At 37.0% G+C, this 12,699-nt stretch overlaps 2 protein-coding genes and 2 long non-coding RNA genes across 4 annotated transcripts; 3 read left to right on the top strand and 1 right to left on the bottom strand.

The window, feature by feature from the left end:
- The first annotated feature begins 567 nt into the window (after positions 1 to 567).
- On the top strand, positions 568 to 1,062 carry LOC128262337 (uncharacterized). Its single transcript, XR_008268337.1, has 2 exons — positions 568 to 723; positions 778 to 1,062. It is a non-coding gene; the product is annotated as an uncharacterized LOC128262337 (long non-coding RNA).
- A 178-nt stretch (positions 1,063 to 1,240) lies between these two features.
- LOC128262338 (uncharacterized) lies at positions 1,241 to 1,681 on the top strand. The gene is made up of 2 exons (XR_008268338.1): positions 1,241 to 1,372; positions 1,433 to 1,681. It is a non-coding gene; the product is annotated as an uncharacterized LOC128262338 (long non-coding RNA).
- A 721-nt stretch (positions 1,682 to 2,402) lies between these two features.
- LOC128263398 (carboxypeptidase inhibitor SmCI) lies at positions 2,403 to 3,094 on the top strand. The gene is made up of 3 exons (XM_052998429.1): positions 2,403 to 2,475; positions 2,533 to 2,703; positions 2,925 to 3,094. The coding sequence occupies exons 1-3, from the start codon at positions 2,403 to 2,405 to the stop codon at positions 3,092 to 3,094; spliced, it is 414 nt and encodes a 137-aa protein (XP_052854389.1).
- Positions 3,095 to 4,348: 1,254 nt separating this feature from the next.
- Positions 4,349 to 5,153, bottom strand: LOC128262333 (uncharacterized). Its single transcript, XM_052996516.1, has 2 exons — positions 4,566 to 5,153; positions 4,349 to 4,507 (listed from the first exon to the last, which is right to left on the bottom strand). The coding sequence occupies exon 1, from the start codon at positions 5,030 to 5,032 to the stop codon at positions 4,634 to 4,636; it is 399 nt and encodes a 132-aa protein (XP_052852476.1). The 5' UTR covers positions 5,033 to 5,153; the 3' UTR covers positions 4,349 to 4,507; positions 4,566 to 4,633.
- Positions 5,154 to 12,699: the final 7,546 nt, after the last annotated feature.

The raw sequence follows: 12,699 nt of genomic DNA, 5'->3' as shown, positions 1-12,699 counted from the left end.
TAGATACTCAGAAGATTAGAGCTTAATAAGACGTTATAACATTGACATTTATATATTTATGCGTACATATATACATACGAATTCGATAGCTGTTTTACCCTTTTGGTTTTTACCGTACCTTCCCCTTAGTTTGAGATAGTATATTTTATGAAGAACCCTCTAAAATGCCACGATGCCTTTTTAAGTGACCATATTACAATTTGATTATTTTAATTGAATGTTAATGCTTAACGATGTAAATTTTACAACCTCCTGCCAGGGCATAAAAATTGTTTACAAGTCATTTCAATTCGACGACAAATGTGCGCTTTAATCTTTTTATACTATCAATCATACCTGATTATTCTCAGAAGCTCAAAACTAAAGACTGTGTAAAATGGATCCCAAAATCGATAGCGATAAAGGTATTACTCTTAAAAATGCATTAAATCAAAAGTCAATAATTCGCAATAAACTGATACAAATTGTATAATGTCCTGTCAAGGCATAGCATTGCTTTAGTTCCACTTTAATTCTAAGAAAGCATCTCTCTTATTGTACATTAAGGTTTTTATTGTACCATATCAACTCGATTATTCAAACTCAACACGTAGGTTGACATTTGAAGTTCTCAGAAGCTCTAAACTTATTATAAGAATTAGACGGTAAAAATGGACCCCAAAATCGTTTTAATTTTCTTGGCTCTCGTGACACTTTTCACCAGTACCATGGCCTACGATGAAGGTACTTTTACAACTTTAAATAAGTCATATTTTTCGGTAATATTGTTATTTGCAGTGAGGTGCGATGCTCCTCCAAGCGTGACAGGACGATGCAGGGCCATGTTTCGCAAGTGGGTCTTTAAGAAAACCATATGTCAGAGATTGTTATATGGCGGGTGTAATGCCACAGCAAACTTATTTGAATCAAGAGAAGAATGCGTAGCAGCTTGCAAAAAGCCATAAGATATTAAATCAATACTCGTTAATCAAAATAAAAATGTAACATAAAGTCTTGTAGGACATTAAAACTGCCTAATACGGCTTTGCATGTGGTGACAGAATCGTCATCAGATACCACAAATCTTTTCTAACTGATTTGGGGACTTCTGTTTAATTTTACTGGCTTTAATGGTTAGAAACATGTTTTATTCACAAGGATCTGAAAAATTACAATACTGCATGGAAATGACAATTAGTTTAGTTACACTTCGATTCGATCATCAGATTTATTAATAATGTTTATTTATCATACTATACCCGTGAACAAAACTGTAGTGATTCTCAGTGCTTGGCAACATTCAGAACAAGACTATATAACATGGATTTAAAATTAACATTTGTCACTTTCGCTCTCGTGTTATTTTGCACTGTCACCATTGCGTACGAGAAGGGTATGAATTTGAATACATTAAATTAGTCTTTGGGCTGAAATCAAGTTTGTTATTTTTTAGAGAAATGTGATGCTCCTCCAACCAAACGCGGCGTTTGTACGGCCCGTTTTCGCAGGTGGGTCTTTAAGAACCAGCAATGTGAAAAGATTATTTTCGGTGGATGCTTTCCAACAGAAAACTATTTTCGTAGTATTTATGACTGCGAGGCAGCATGCATTGATTAAAACATATTCCGTATGAAGAAAATAATAAAATCCATTTATATTTAGGAAAATCAAAACCTAAAAATAAATAATAATAATAAAGTGATCGTCTTCATTTCAAGAAGACTCTAAGATTTTTCAATAAATTACTAAAATGTTTTTTACCCTTTACTGATCAAAATTAAAAATTTGTCACTTACAACAATCTCAAAGAAGTGACCAAACTGTCAAAAATTTTACCATTGTTTTTGTTAAGCTTTACAATTAAAATAGGTCTTTCTCCAACGACTTTAATACAATTGTTTAACATATGTCCCTAAATAACACTTCAAAAATTCTAAAAAACGGAATATCATTCACAATACATTTAATTTCTTTACGTTCTTGTGACATCTATCACTATTGCCATGGAATACATTAATTAGTCTTGCACATAAAGTGAAATTATATATTTGCTGCAGTCCTCCTTTTAAAGCATCCGGTGTTTGTAAGGCAAATTATTATTTAATTTAATTTAATTTTATTTACGGCTTTTAAAAATTCGTATTTTAAAATTTGTTATACTTAAAGAAAAAAAGAAAATATCCAATGCTAATATATAACTTCCTAAAGTAATGTTAACCGCTTATTCCTGTTTTTTCCCTGTAACGATTCATTAAAAGTGGCGTATCCATCCTATTTCTGCCTCTTCAATGCAATATTAGCCTTGAAATTACAGATTATTACATTATATTATATTTAGTTTCGCGTAAATAGGGAGTATTTGGCAACTTTACAGTAATGACATTTTGGCAAACCAGTATCCAATACCCATAGGTCAGAGCAAAATGGGTCAACAAGTTGTTTGGCTTTCCCTTATGATCGTAATGCTGTATGTGGGACTTTCGAGCGCTCAAAAGGGTGAGAACAATCTAAGCTGACTTCAAATGCCTTTCTAATTCACAAGCATACCCCAAGCAAAGTGTGAGAAGAGGCCAACGGTGACTGGATCATGTAAAAACTACAAAATTAAATGGTTCTTCTCCAGCAGCCTTAAGGAGTGCATTATGTTTCACTGGGGCGGCTGCAATCACACGGAGAATATCTTTGATAACGGGGAGGATTGCGAGGCTCAGTGCATGGGTCTAGGTGAGGTAAAGAGTGCTGTCTAACCGGAATCCCCACCTTTGCCCTGCCGAAATAATCAAAACCAAGGGAAAATTCAAAAAGAATCTAAAATGAAATTTGAGTGTGGGACTATTATTGTTCTGATTTTGTGTGTGGTCGTGGTCTGGTCCTACAATGCGCGTAAGATGGTGTGTGGAAAAAAGTCAGGTGCTGGGGAATAATGCCGGAACTCCATTTCCCAGAGAAATGCAATGATGAGCCAAGTCAAACTGGACCCTGCAAGGCCTCGTTCCAAATGTGGCGCTTCATCAAGAAGCGGCTGGAGTGCGAGTCCTTTACCTACGGTGGTTGTCTGGGCACAAAGAATATATTCGAACTGGAGTCGGACTGCAGAGAGCAGTGCCTGAGCTAGGGCTCAAATTTAATATCAACATTTAATTCCCACTGGGGTCGGTCGTCTGATAAATTTCACAAAATAAAAGTTTTTAGCTGCCGTAAAGTTTCTGACGCTTTGCACTCTGGCCGAAAATATGATTTGTCTGCAAAGTTGAAATAGATTTTTCAACAATTTTCGTGGCTATTTTCGGGGAGACGGGCGCTATGCAAATGAACTGTAGACGGGTTTTGATTTATGCTGATGGAAATTGAGTTGGCAAAAATAACATTATATATAGTTGGCCTTGACACTGGAAGGGGAGTGTGATAATAGGCTGCAAATCTCGCACCCGGCGATTTGCCACTAAAATGCATTCGGTGTATTTTTCATGGGCTCGCACACACGGCGTATGCTTAATCAGATGAGCGAGATGGGCGGCCATTTCGCAATGGTCGTGTCGGATCAACTGAAACCACCACGCCCAGTCCCGCCCTCGCAATTCAATCAGTTCGAAGCTGCCAGCCTTCAATACCGCTGCGGTTGACCCCACTTAGTATGCAGGCCTCAACACAAATTAAAACCAGGCAAAACAGAAGCTGCAAACTGTGTTATTGTGTGTTTGCTGGCTGTCGGTTATTAGATTTTCCGACAACAGACAAAGTTCACTTGTCGCTTACATCACATGTTACCAGAGCTGTCGCCATGTTTTCCTTTTCCCGCTTTTCCCGCTTTGCCCGCTTTTCCTTTCTGTTTCCCGCTTTGCCCGGCGTTGTGTGCGAATGTGTGTGTGTGCAGGGGAATTAAATTCATTAGCAATTTGCACGCCAGCAAGCGGGTGAAGAGTGCATCCCAACTGACGGGAAACAACAGAGCCAGAGCCAGGAAAATATATATGGGGACAGATTGACAGACTCAGTCTGACAGGCGTTCCGAGAACAACAAAAGCAATTTTGAATAGCCGCCACTCACAGTCTTTATATACGTATGAACATCCGTTTTCCAAATTAAGCATTAATCAAATTCGGTTTTTAATGTAAGATGAAAGGAAATTAATAATAATAATTTGTAATAAATACTAATTTTTGTGTTTATTGACTAATATTCATTGAACCTGATGCTGTTACAAATATAACAATTTCTAAGATTATAATAGCTCAATTAAATAAGCGGGTAGCTTTTAGATCATGTCAGATTATTTCAGGGAGAAGTGTTAATTCTTCTTCGAATTTAAAAATATATAGTCTGCGTAGTTTGAAACTAAAACAACAATTGTTTGTTGTGTTGTTGTTTTTTCGTAGAGAATTTTTCCAAACTGCAATGGTATATTTTCCTATTTTGCTACCCCGAACCTTATAATTTCTGTAGTAGTTTTTTGACTCAGCGCCATCGATAAAATTTAAAATTGTATATTGAAAATTAACTTCAGAGGAGATTCTTTCATTTATGCAACTAAAAATGTAAAAAATATAAACACCCCACCTTTATTTTAATATAAACTTAACCTTACGTTTTGCAATGCTGAACACTGTATTTAAACTATGTAGTAACAGTGGAAATTCAGTGGATGGAAAAACACTATCGCTTGAAGCTCAGGCTCTCGGTTGGGGAGCAATATGCCTTGATGTGATCGCAGTCCCTTCTGCCTAGTGCCATATCGGAATGGTAGTCGATCGGGTAGACGATGGGCTGGCGATCGACGCCCCACAAGGGCGGCATGGCAAGGAGATGATCGTCGGGATCCAACTTCTTGCCGCAATTGCCAAACGACCTGAACCTCGCTGGCTTGTGTACCCTGTTATAAGGGTCTTTGAAATGATCCCTGTAGTCCTGGCAGTCCAAGTAAAACGCATCAACTCCTCGCACTGAGGCGTAGTCCAGAACTTTCAGTCCCGGTTTGTCGCATTTAAAGATTGTCAGACGGTGTATCCGGCTACTCTTGGACACATTCCACATGTCCACTTCTGGGATGAGCATTTTATTTCCCGGACTGGCTGAAAGTCACTTAAGAAATGTAAACTTTTTAAACAAATTGTATTTAGTGTTTATCGTGTTTTATCGTGTAGCGGAATGGGCTTTGTGCTGGCAAAAGTCAAATGACGTTATTTTCCCCTGAGCCAAAGCCTACTTAAGTCAACATCAAATAACAATTTTACTACATACTACATTGTGATTTCCTATTTATATTTACTTTGATTTCGCTTCCGCTGTCCTTAAATCACCTAAAAGAAAAAATAACTGCATTAATCCAATTCTTTTATTTGTTATTTTCTAATTGTGCTAAACATAAAAAGGGTAGAAACTATTTGTTGAAAAGTATGTTACGAGTAGAGGGAAGCGTTTCCGACCCTATAAAGTATAAGGACCATGCTCCAGAAGATCAGCCTCAGCCAGAAAATTCAAAGTCTATAATATTATGTTTTTTTGTCATATTTTTTATAGAGAGTTTATTAAATATGCAAATTTTTGATATGATCAAAATCTATAAAAGCTAGAGATTTGGATCTTAAAATGTAGATTCTAATAATGCCCAAATGTAGTTTATTTTAAAATGGGACCTCACCCACATACTTTGTGATATGCTGGAGGTCAGCTATAAAGCTCAATACATATGTTATTTTGGTCAATACATATCTACCGACCCGTACAAAAATGGCGCCACCTAAAACCCAAATATTTTCAGGTGCATATTATTATTATTTTGAAATTGGTTAACAATGCTTCCAAAAGTCGGAGCACTCAACTAAAGCGTTTCTTCTTGCATTCCCTAAAAATGGCAAGCCACCACAATTGATTTAAATTTACTACGTATTGACTTGTTAAGAAATAAAGCATAGAACTTCTAGCTTGTATGCAAAGCAATGCATTTAGACTTCTTTAGGCTTCAACCACATAAACGAAAAGGGGAAGTGCATTTAACGCAATCTGAGAAACCAATTTGATTCTATTAACCGTATTTACCTTATAACAAATGGAAGAAAAGTGCGAGGAGTGATTGTGAGTGTACACGAGCATGTCAGCCAACTAAACAGAAGTCTATTGATCCATTAAGTGAAAGCCTTCTAGCCACAGAAGCAGAAACGCAATCAATCAGTGCTCGGTTGCCTTGACTTTGTTTGTCCACACATAAGCGAAGTGGGAAAAGTAAAACAATGCTAACCAAGGAAGAAGGCTTAGGGGTTAAGGGAAAATGTCGCCTGCCATCAATTAGCTGTGCTGTGTTCAGTCAATTGTCTGCCATTAACTGCAGAGGCCGAGACTGCCAGCCAGAATTAATTAATACTCTTATTGCGCATACGACTCGTGGTGCAGATGGCCATAATAACGAACCATATATTTCCAGACGCATATCCTATTTCCTTGGAACAGGTTGACTGATCATCAAACTTTTACAACCTTTTGGTTTTCCATGTCTTTACTGATTTAAAAAAAAGGGCAATGTTAAAAACATTTAAAAATTGGGGTTGGCTGTTTGCGTTTCGTTATTAAATCAATATTACAAAATAAAGTACTAAATGGTTTTTTTCCCTACCTTGCAAATCATTTCCTTCTTTATGTTTTCCTATGTCAGACTTAAATAATTATCAGTTTAATTGGCCCTAACCTATTTAAGTAGTTTGTGAGTAATTTATTAATCTAATTAACGCGAGGACTGACACTTGATAAATTGGCCGTATGGAAAAATCAATGGAAATGTGAGAATATATTCACAATAAGCCATTAAGTCATTGATTGATTTAACCCTAGATCTGCGTCGACACTTCAGCCAGAGACCCAGTTCAAAAGGGCGTCTTAATGGGAAAACAGGTTCGAGATTGCATCCCCAGCTTGTTGCCCAAGTCTATTTCCCCAACTACGTCAGTGGCAGCTTTATATGCTCAAACATAAATCATGCATGAATGTGGCAGAAAAGTGATTTCAGTGGACTGGGAGCGAAGACACTAGCATACACAACTTTGTGCACAATCCAACGAACAACAGACGGTGGCAAATTGCCCAACAAATCAATCAAAGACATCTGACAGATTCTAGAGGAGTCGAGGAAAAGTTCGGAATGCTTCACAGGACATGTAAATGAAAGCAAGATGAAAAAGAAAAGCTCCGGACTGCCATTAAAGTGGCTTGTTGAATGGAGCAGACAACGTCGATGACCGGACATGACGGCCCATGATGCGGTTCAATTACTTAGGCCTCGATCAAAGTTTAAAGTTGTAAAGATGACGAAGGAGTACAGAAGGACTCATATATTATTCAGCTCCGGACCTTAAGTCTTTTCTTGAAGGGTCCCAAAGGGAAATAATGTTCCCTGCTGTTTAAGCCCTTTCCATAAGGAACAATAATATTCAAATTTGAAATTATGTTTATTCGCCATGTGTAACGAGGCATGCATTTTAGCTTTTGAATTTCATATTTACTAGCAAACATAATAATGCCATCGTTAATTTTCTAGCTACTTTGCAAGTGCCTGGGGCGCCAACATAAACATTAAAACAAATTATTCCAGCTCAAGTGAACTCAACTTCCAATCGACTTCATTATACCACCTGCTCCCTCAGAATGGAGGCCTTAGATTCCGCCGCCTCTCGGTCGCCACCTGCTCATCTGGATTGGGATCCGCCTCTGCAATCTCAACTTTAATTGCCGAGACTGCTCCTACATTTTTCCACCTTTTCCCCTGTTGTTTACTTTGCCGCTAAGAATTTTCCTCGCCAACTTTTATACTGAAGCTCTGTTTATTCACGTTTATTTATTTTTCTCTGAGACTGCGCATATTTTGCCTCCAAATTAATTGTTGACATTTGCCTCAAAAAATAAGAAAACGAAAACATTTGTTCCTGCGGGCCTGTAGACGGGTTAAATATTCCATGTAATACCCTAGAAGAAGGTTTTGTCATTTTGAACTGCAGATTGCAAAGCAGCAAAGGAATCATTCACAAATTTAAAGTTAAAACGTTAAATGTGTCATTTTATATTTAATATAGAGAAAACTTCTTAGGTCATCCAAATGATTCTATGCGGTCATTAATTTTGCTAGAGTATTATATGTGTCGGTCAAAAACCATGCCTTTTTTTTGTTAATCAGTAAAACTCTGTAAGAAATGTTATTTGGTTTGTTTGTATCCAGTTGTTTAAGTGAGCGTTTGTTCAACTTGATTGGCGGTTGGAAGCGATGCGATACAGAAATAATTGATTGAGCATCTAATTTAATCGACTGAATGCTTTTATTGTCAATTATTTTTGATATTTTTTTTTTTAACTTATCGCTATATTAAATTAATTTATTGAAGTTTAATGTTTTTGAAAAAAAAAAATAATCTTCATTATTAAATTAGAACCACAACAAGATTAAACCTATTTAAGCGTGTCAGAACCAAATAGCTTCAATAGCTACCACAAAATATCAAACTACTTGTTAAAATAATTCAGCGCAATCATGTTGATTTTAATTAAAGCAGAACCTTCTAAATGCATTCAATATACCCTCTTTTCAAGCGGACTGTTTGCTAAATAAACCTGCCCCTTTGTGGTGAAAAAAGCATCCGCAAATGTCAATATGTAAACATTTTATATGTGCAAACTTTTTCACAACTTTCACATAAAAAATGAAACTGCAGGGAACGACTTCCTTTCCGGACATGGAAACACAAAAACCTGTCGCCTCACGGTCACCAAACCGATCCGCAATCTTCCCTGCCCACCTAATCATTCACCAAATGCATTACACAAATTGTTCGTTTATGGCAGGGCACAGGCAGAAGTTCAAGCGACAACCGCACATAAAAACTATTACGAGGACTTCAGGTTCCCGGCGAAGCCAAATAGTTTGTCTCCGTAGCCCGTTTCCTGTCCAAAGGTGGAACATCTGTCAGCGGCATTCGGCGCGACTTGCAGCTCAGACATGTAGGCGACAACCGGACATTTTGGCAGCATTCTGTGGCTCGACTGCAGGCTGAAAATGATATGGCTAGTTCGAGAGTAGCAACTGATAAATTCCTGTTTGATAGCTAAATAATAATAAAACATTTTAATATAACAAAATTTTAAAATATTTGAACACTTATTTTATATTCATGACCAAACAATAATAAACTCATTTTATACGAAATGTACTGTTTTTAAAAAAAAAAAAAATTAAACACATTGAGCTCAGGCGTTTCATGGCTTTAAAAAAAAAAAAATTAAAACATTATTTAAATTGTGCTAGCAAAATTAATGTCTACAGCATTCAATATAATTTAAAACCATAATAACTTATGAGTTTTCCAGCTAACAAAGCTTGTCCTTGTTGACAATTGATTAATTTAAATCTAACACACCATCATATCTTTGTAGAAGTTTTATATTTTTAGAAAAACCAATATACCCTTAAGCACTATCCCCAGTTGGTGAAAAAACCGCATCGAAATCTATCCGACAAAATTGTTCCACTCAAGCTCAGGGACAGGACCAAATATACGGACAGGGACATGTCTCACTCCCATAAACGGATTGACATTTCAATCTCTGGTGGAAAAGGGTGCACTTACATTGGGTGAGACTTGTGCATTCCCCAGCTCTTTGAACGTCGCTTTATCGTCTTATTTCGTGCATATTTCACAAATTGCATCCGTTTGGCGCATTTGGCAGCCATGTTGCATAGCTAAACAACTTCCGCACGACTGATTGTGAGTCAATTACAAAATTGCATTTTCGCCCACGTGGTTAGGAAAACCACCCCCAAAATCCAACCCGTTCCAACATTTTCCGTTAGCCGCGCTATTTAGTTTTGCTTATTTGCAGTTTCGTTCATTAAGCGAATCTTTGGCAACTTTTTTTTTTTATTAAATTCGCTACCAAAATGTAGGCCAATATGAAGCAGGCTTTTCGGTTCGGAGTTGCAAAATTGTGTGGCGAAAGTATTGGGTTACATTTGCATACATATTAACCATGTTCGAAGCAAAAAGTAAACTCGCTTTGATTTTCAAATTTATTTACATACATTTTATTATAGCCACAATTTTAATCATTTTCCTAAGAGTAAAATATATTTGTTGTAAAACAAATGTTTCAGACAATAACTTTCTTATATTTCTTGTGTTTAACTTGTAATATTCAGGCACTTTAAAAAATGTTTTGAACAATAATTCGTGTTCTATATAGACTGGATAAACATTTTTACTAAAAAAATAATTATGTTTTGATCTCAATTTTAAATGACTTATTCCTTTAATCCTTGTTTTTAAATATTTCTAAACAAAAAAAGAAACTTATAATAACTGTTTTTATAAAATTGGTTGGCCACATTTTGTGTCAATAGAGAATATTTCTAAAATTCCGAGTAGAGCATTGCCAACGAACCGTGAGTTGGTTCCCTTTTCCCTATTGAATCCATTAGCAACATCCACTTTGAGGGTCCCAAACTAGCCCAAGTCGAAATTGCTTGACCCTCTGGACGAAGCGAAGATTTGCGCCAGAGGCACGTAGGGCAAATAAATTTTGTATGACATTGCCGGGAACCTAGAGCATGAATCCTTGACTCCTCGCAAGAAAGAAGTATGAGGTGGTGGCCATCAAAGTAGCGCAAATTTGTAACGGTAATTTAGCCTGTGCGTCCACCGGATTTCAATTTTGGGGAGATGAGACTGCTAAGTAGTCAGGACCATATTTCACGCAACGACTACAAAACAGACATGGCCACGCCCAGTTGGTAAGCAGCCATCTCCCAGCCCCTCGGGGAAGCACCCACAAACGGCCGCCCCATCCATTAGATGCCAAATTGAATTAAATGTAAAAATCTCTTGCACGCAATTGAGAAATGGAAAAGTGCAAAATAAATTTATAGACATAAATGTGAAAACAGAGAGAGAGAGAAAGTGAAAATACTTTTCAGGACTTTTTACGACTTCCATAGAAATTAAAATGCCATTTAATGCTGGCAGAATATAAATTAAATGTCCGCATTTCGTTTGGCATTTTGCGTTTTATGTTTATTTCCTACGGTGTCCCAGGCTCAAATTGGGGGTCCGTCTAAAGCTTTGGCTCTGCAGTTGCTCGATTTGCCGGTAAATTGAATTGGCATAAAGACAAACCGAGTGCTCAGCCCAATCTAGCGAGTGTCTCAATTTGCGTGCCCCAACCTGCCAATCCAATCGAGAGTCTTGTCCCGTTTTATAGCTGCAGACATGTACCCGATGCCGGAGTCAAAAACCGTGCGATTTGTACTATAGTTCAGTTTGCAAGGCGGGTGGGCCATTGGGGAGGCTACTTTGTTGCCAATTGTTTATGCCATTTAAATTTGTTATGCCCATTTTATGTCTCTTTGTGGTTTTATGGCCAAACTTTTATTTATGTCTTTCCCCCGCTTGAGTATTCGGTCACGCCAATTGCATTTGATTACATTTTGTTTGCTTAGTTGAGCGCCAAAGATGAGTGTGTCTCGGTTTGTGGTTTATTTCCCTTATTTATGGCAAATTAATTTCGAAAATAAATCTTCTAAAAAATAAAGAGCAGTCCAATAAAGTTTTAATTGAGTGAAATTTTTCTTCTGTGTACGTTTTACATGAACACCGGATCACGTTCCAGAAGAAGGACAAGCTGGGAGATTTGGAGGACGATGAGGATGACCTCCCGCACTTACCTGTGTAAATTAGATATTGCAGTTGGCACTGAGATTGGGCTAGATAAAGGTAACTTGCCGTGTTGATTTGCGACATTTAAGAAGATTTATGGCCACTCCTCGCTAGCAAATGGAATCCCGGCTTCGAAGCTGGCTTTAACGGAAACTGCAGCAGGTACGGGGTCCAGCAAGGAGATTTGAGCCTGGCAAATGGCCGAAAGTCATTAAGTTTGCGCCTCGGTGGAAAAGCAATGAGATTTCCTCACCTCCAACTAGGCTGAGCCAATTTCATTGCATACAAATTGCAAAGTAGGCATACTTTTAGTACCCAAAATGTGCAAAGCTTTTTATTTTTTAATTTTTAAACAAATTAAATAATTTATTTTTTTATAATATTTTTTAGAAAGGAAAATATAGTTTTTTTTTGTGTAAGGAAAAAAAAGTTTGCAAAACACAATTAAACTTTATTTTAGGAGTGCTTTAATTTGGTGTTTTGTCAAAAAATTTTGGATGCATCAGATTTAATCGCTTTGACACACAAACGTATTTAAATTATTTAATCTTCAACATATTGCAAACGGTGAGAAGCGAAAAAAAAAACAAATTGAAGAGCTTAATTTTATGCATTTCTATGTGGGAAGTTCGCCTTCAAGAAACATCTTGGTTCTTATATCCGACTAAGGCCGACATAAATATAATTACAGTTTCATTTCCGTTCTAGCTTGAAAATGGGAATTGGGCCAGAAACGACAACATGGCTCAGATGAAAACACGTGGCGCATAAGGACACGTATTTTCCCGTTCTTCAGCGAAAAACCATTTGCCTACAAATGGAACTCAAACCCTCAAGATGCAGTTACATGTCCTGATTATTTTCCAGAGCAGTGAACTTAAAACGTGGATAATTATTTGAATGTAAATGACCTACAAAATTACCAACGAACTTAATATATTTTGGTGGACAGAGAAAGCATTAGAATTGATATTCAATTATCATAAAAAAATAGTAATGCTAATAACAGCAATTTTCATCCACATCAAAAAAAGT

The sequence above is a fragment of the Drosophila gunungcola genome, unplaced genomic scaffold (genome assembly GCF_025200985.1).
Source record: "Drosophila gunungcola strain Sukarami unplaced genomic scaffold, Dgunungcola_SK_2 000001F, whole genome shotgun sequence".
NCBI classification, from domain to species: Eukaryota; Metazoa; Arthropoda; class Insecta; order Diptera; family Drosophilidae; genus Drosophila; species Drosophila gunungcola.
Note: the sequence above shows the minus strand (reverse complement) of the source record. Positions and strands in the feature narration are given on the sequence as shown.

What these genes read in the sequence shown, in the direction of transcription:
- LOC128263398 (XM_052998429.1), top strand. Translation starts at nt 2,403, where the DNA reads ATGGGTCAACAAGTTGTTTGGCTTTCCCTTATGATCGTAATGCTGTAT. An exon ending in ACTTTCGAGCGCTCAAAAGG is followed by an intron (nt 2,476 to 2,532) that starts GTGAGAACAATC and finishes GCATACCCCAAG; the next exon opens with CAAAGTGTGAGAAGAGGCCA. An exon ending in GGCTCAGTGCATGGGTCTAG is followed by an intron (nt 2,704 to 2,924) that starts GTGAGGTAAAGA and finishes TCCATTTCCCAG; the next exon opens with AGAAATGCAATGATGAGCCA.
- LOC128262333 (XM_052996516.1), bottom strand. Translation starts at nt 5,032, where the DNA reads ATGCTCATCCCAGAAGTGGACATGTGGAATGTGTCCAAGAGTAGCCGG.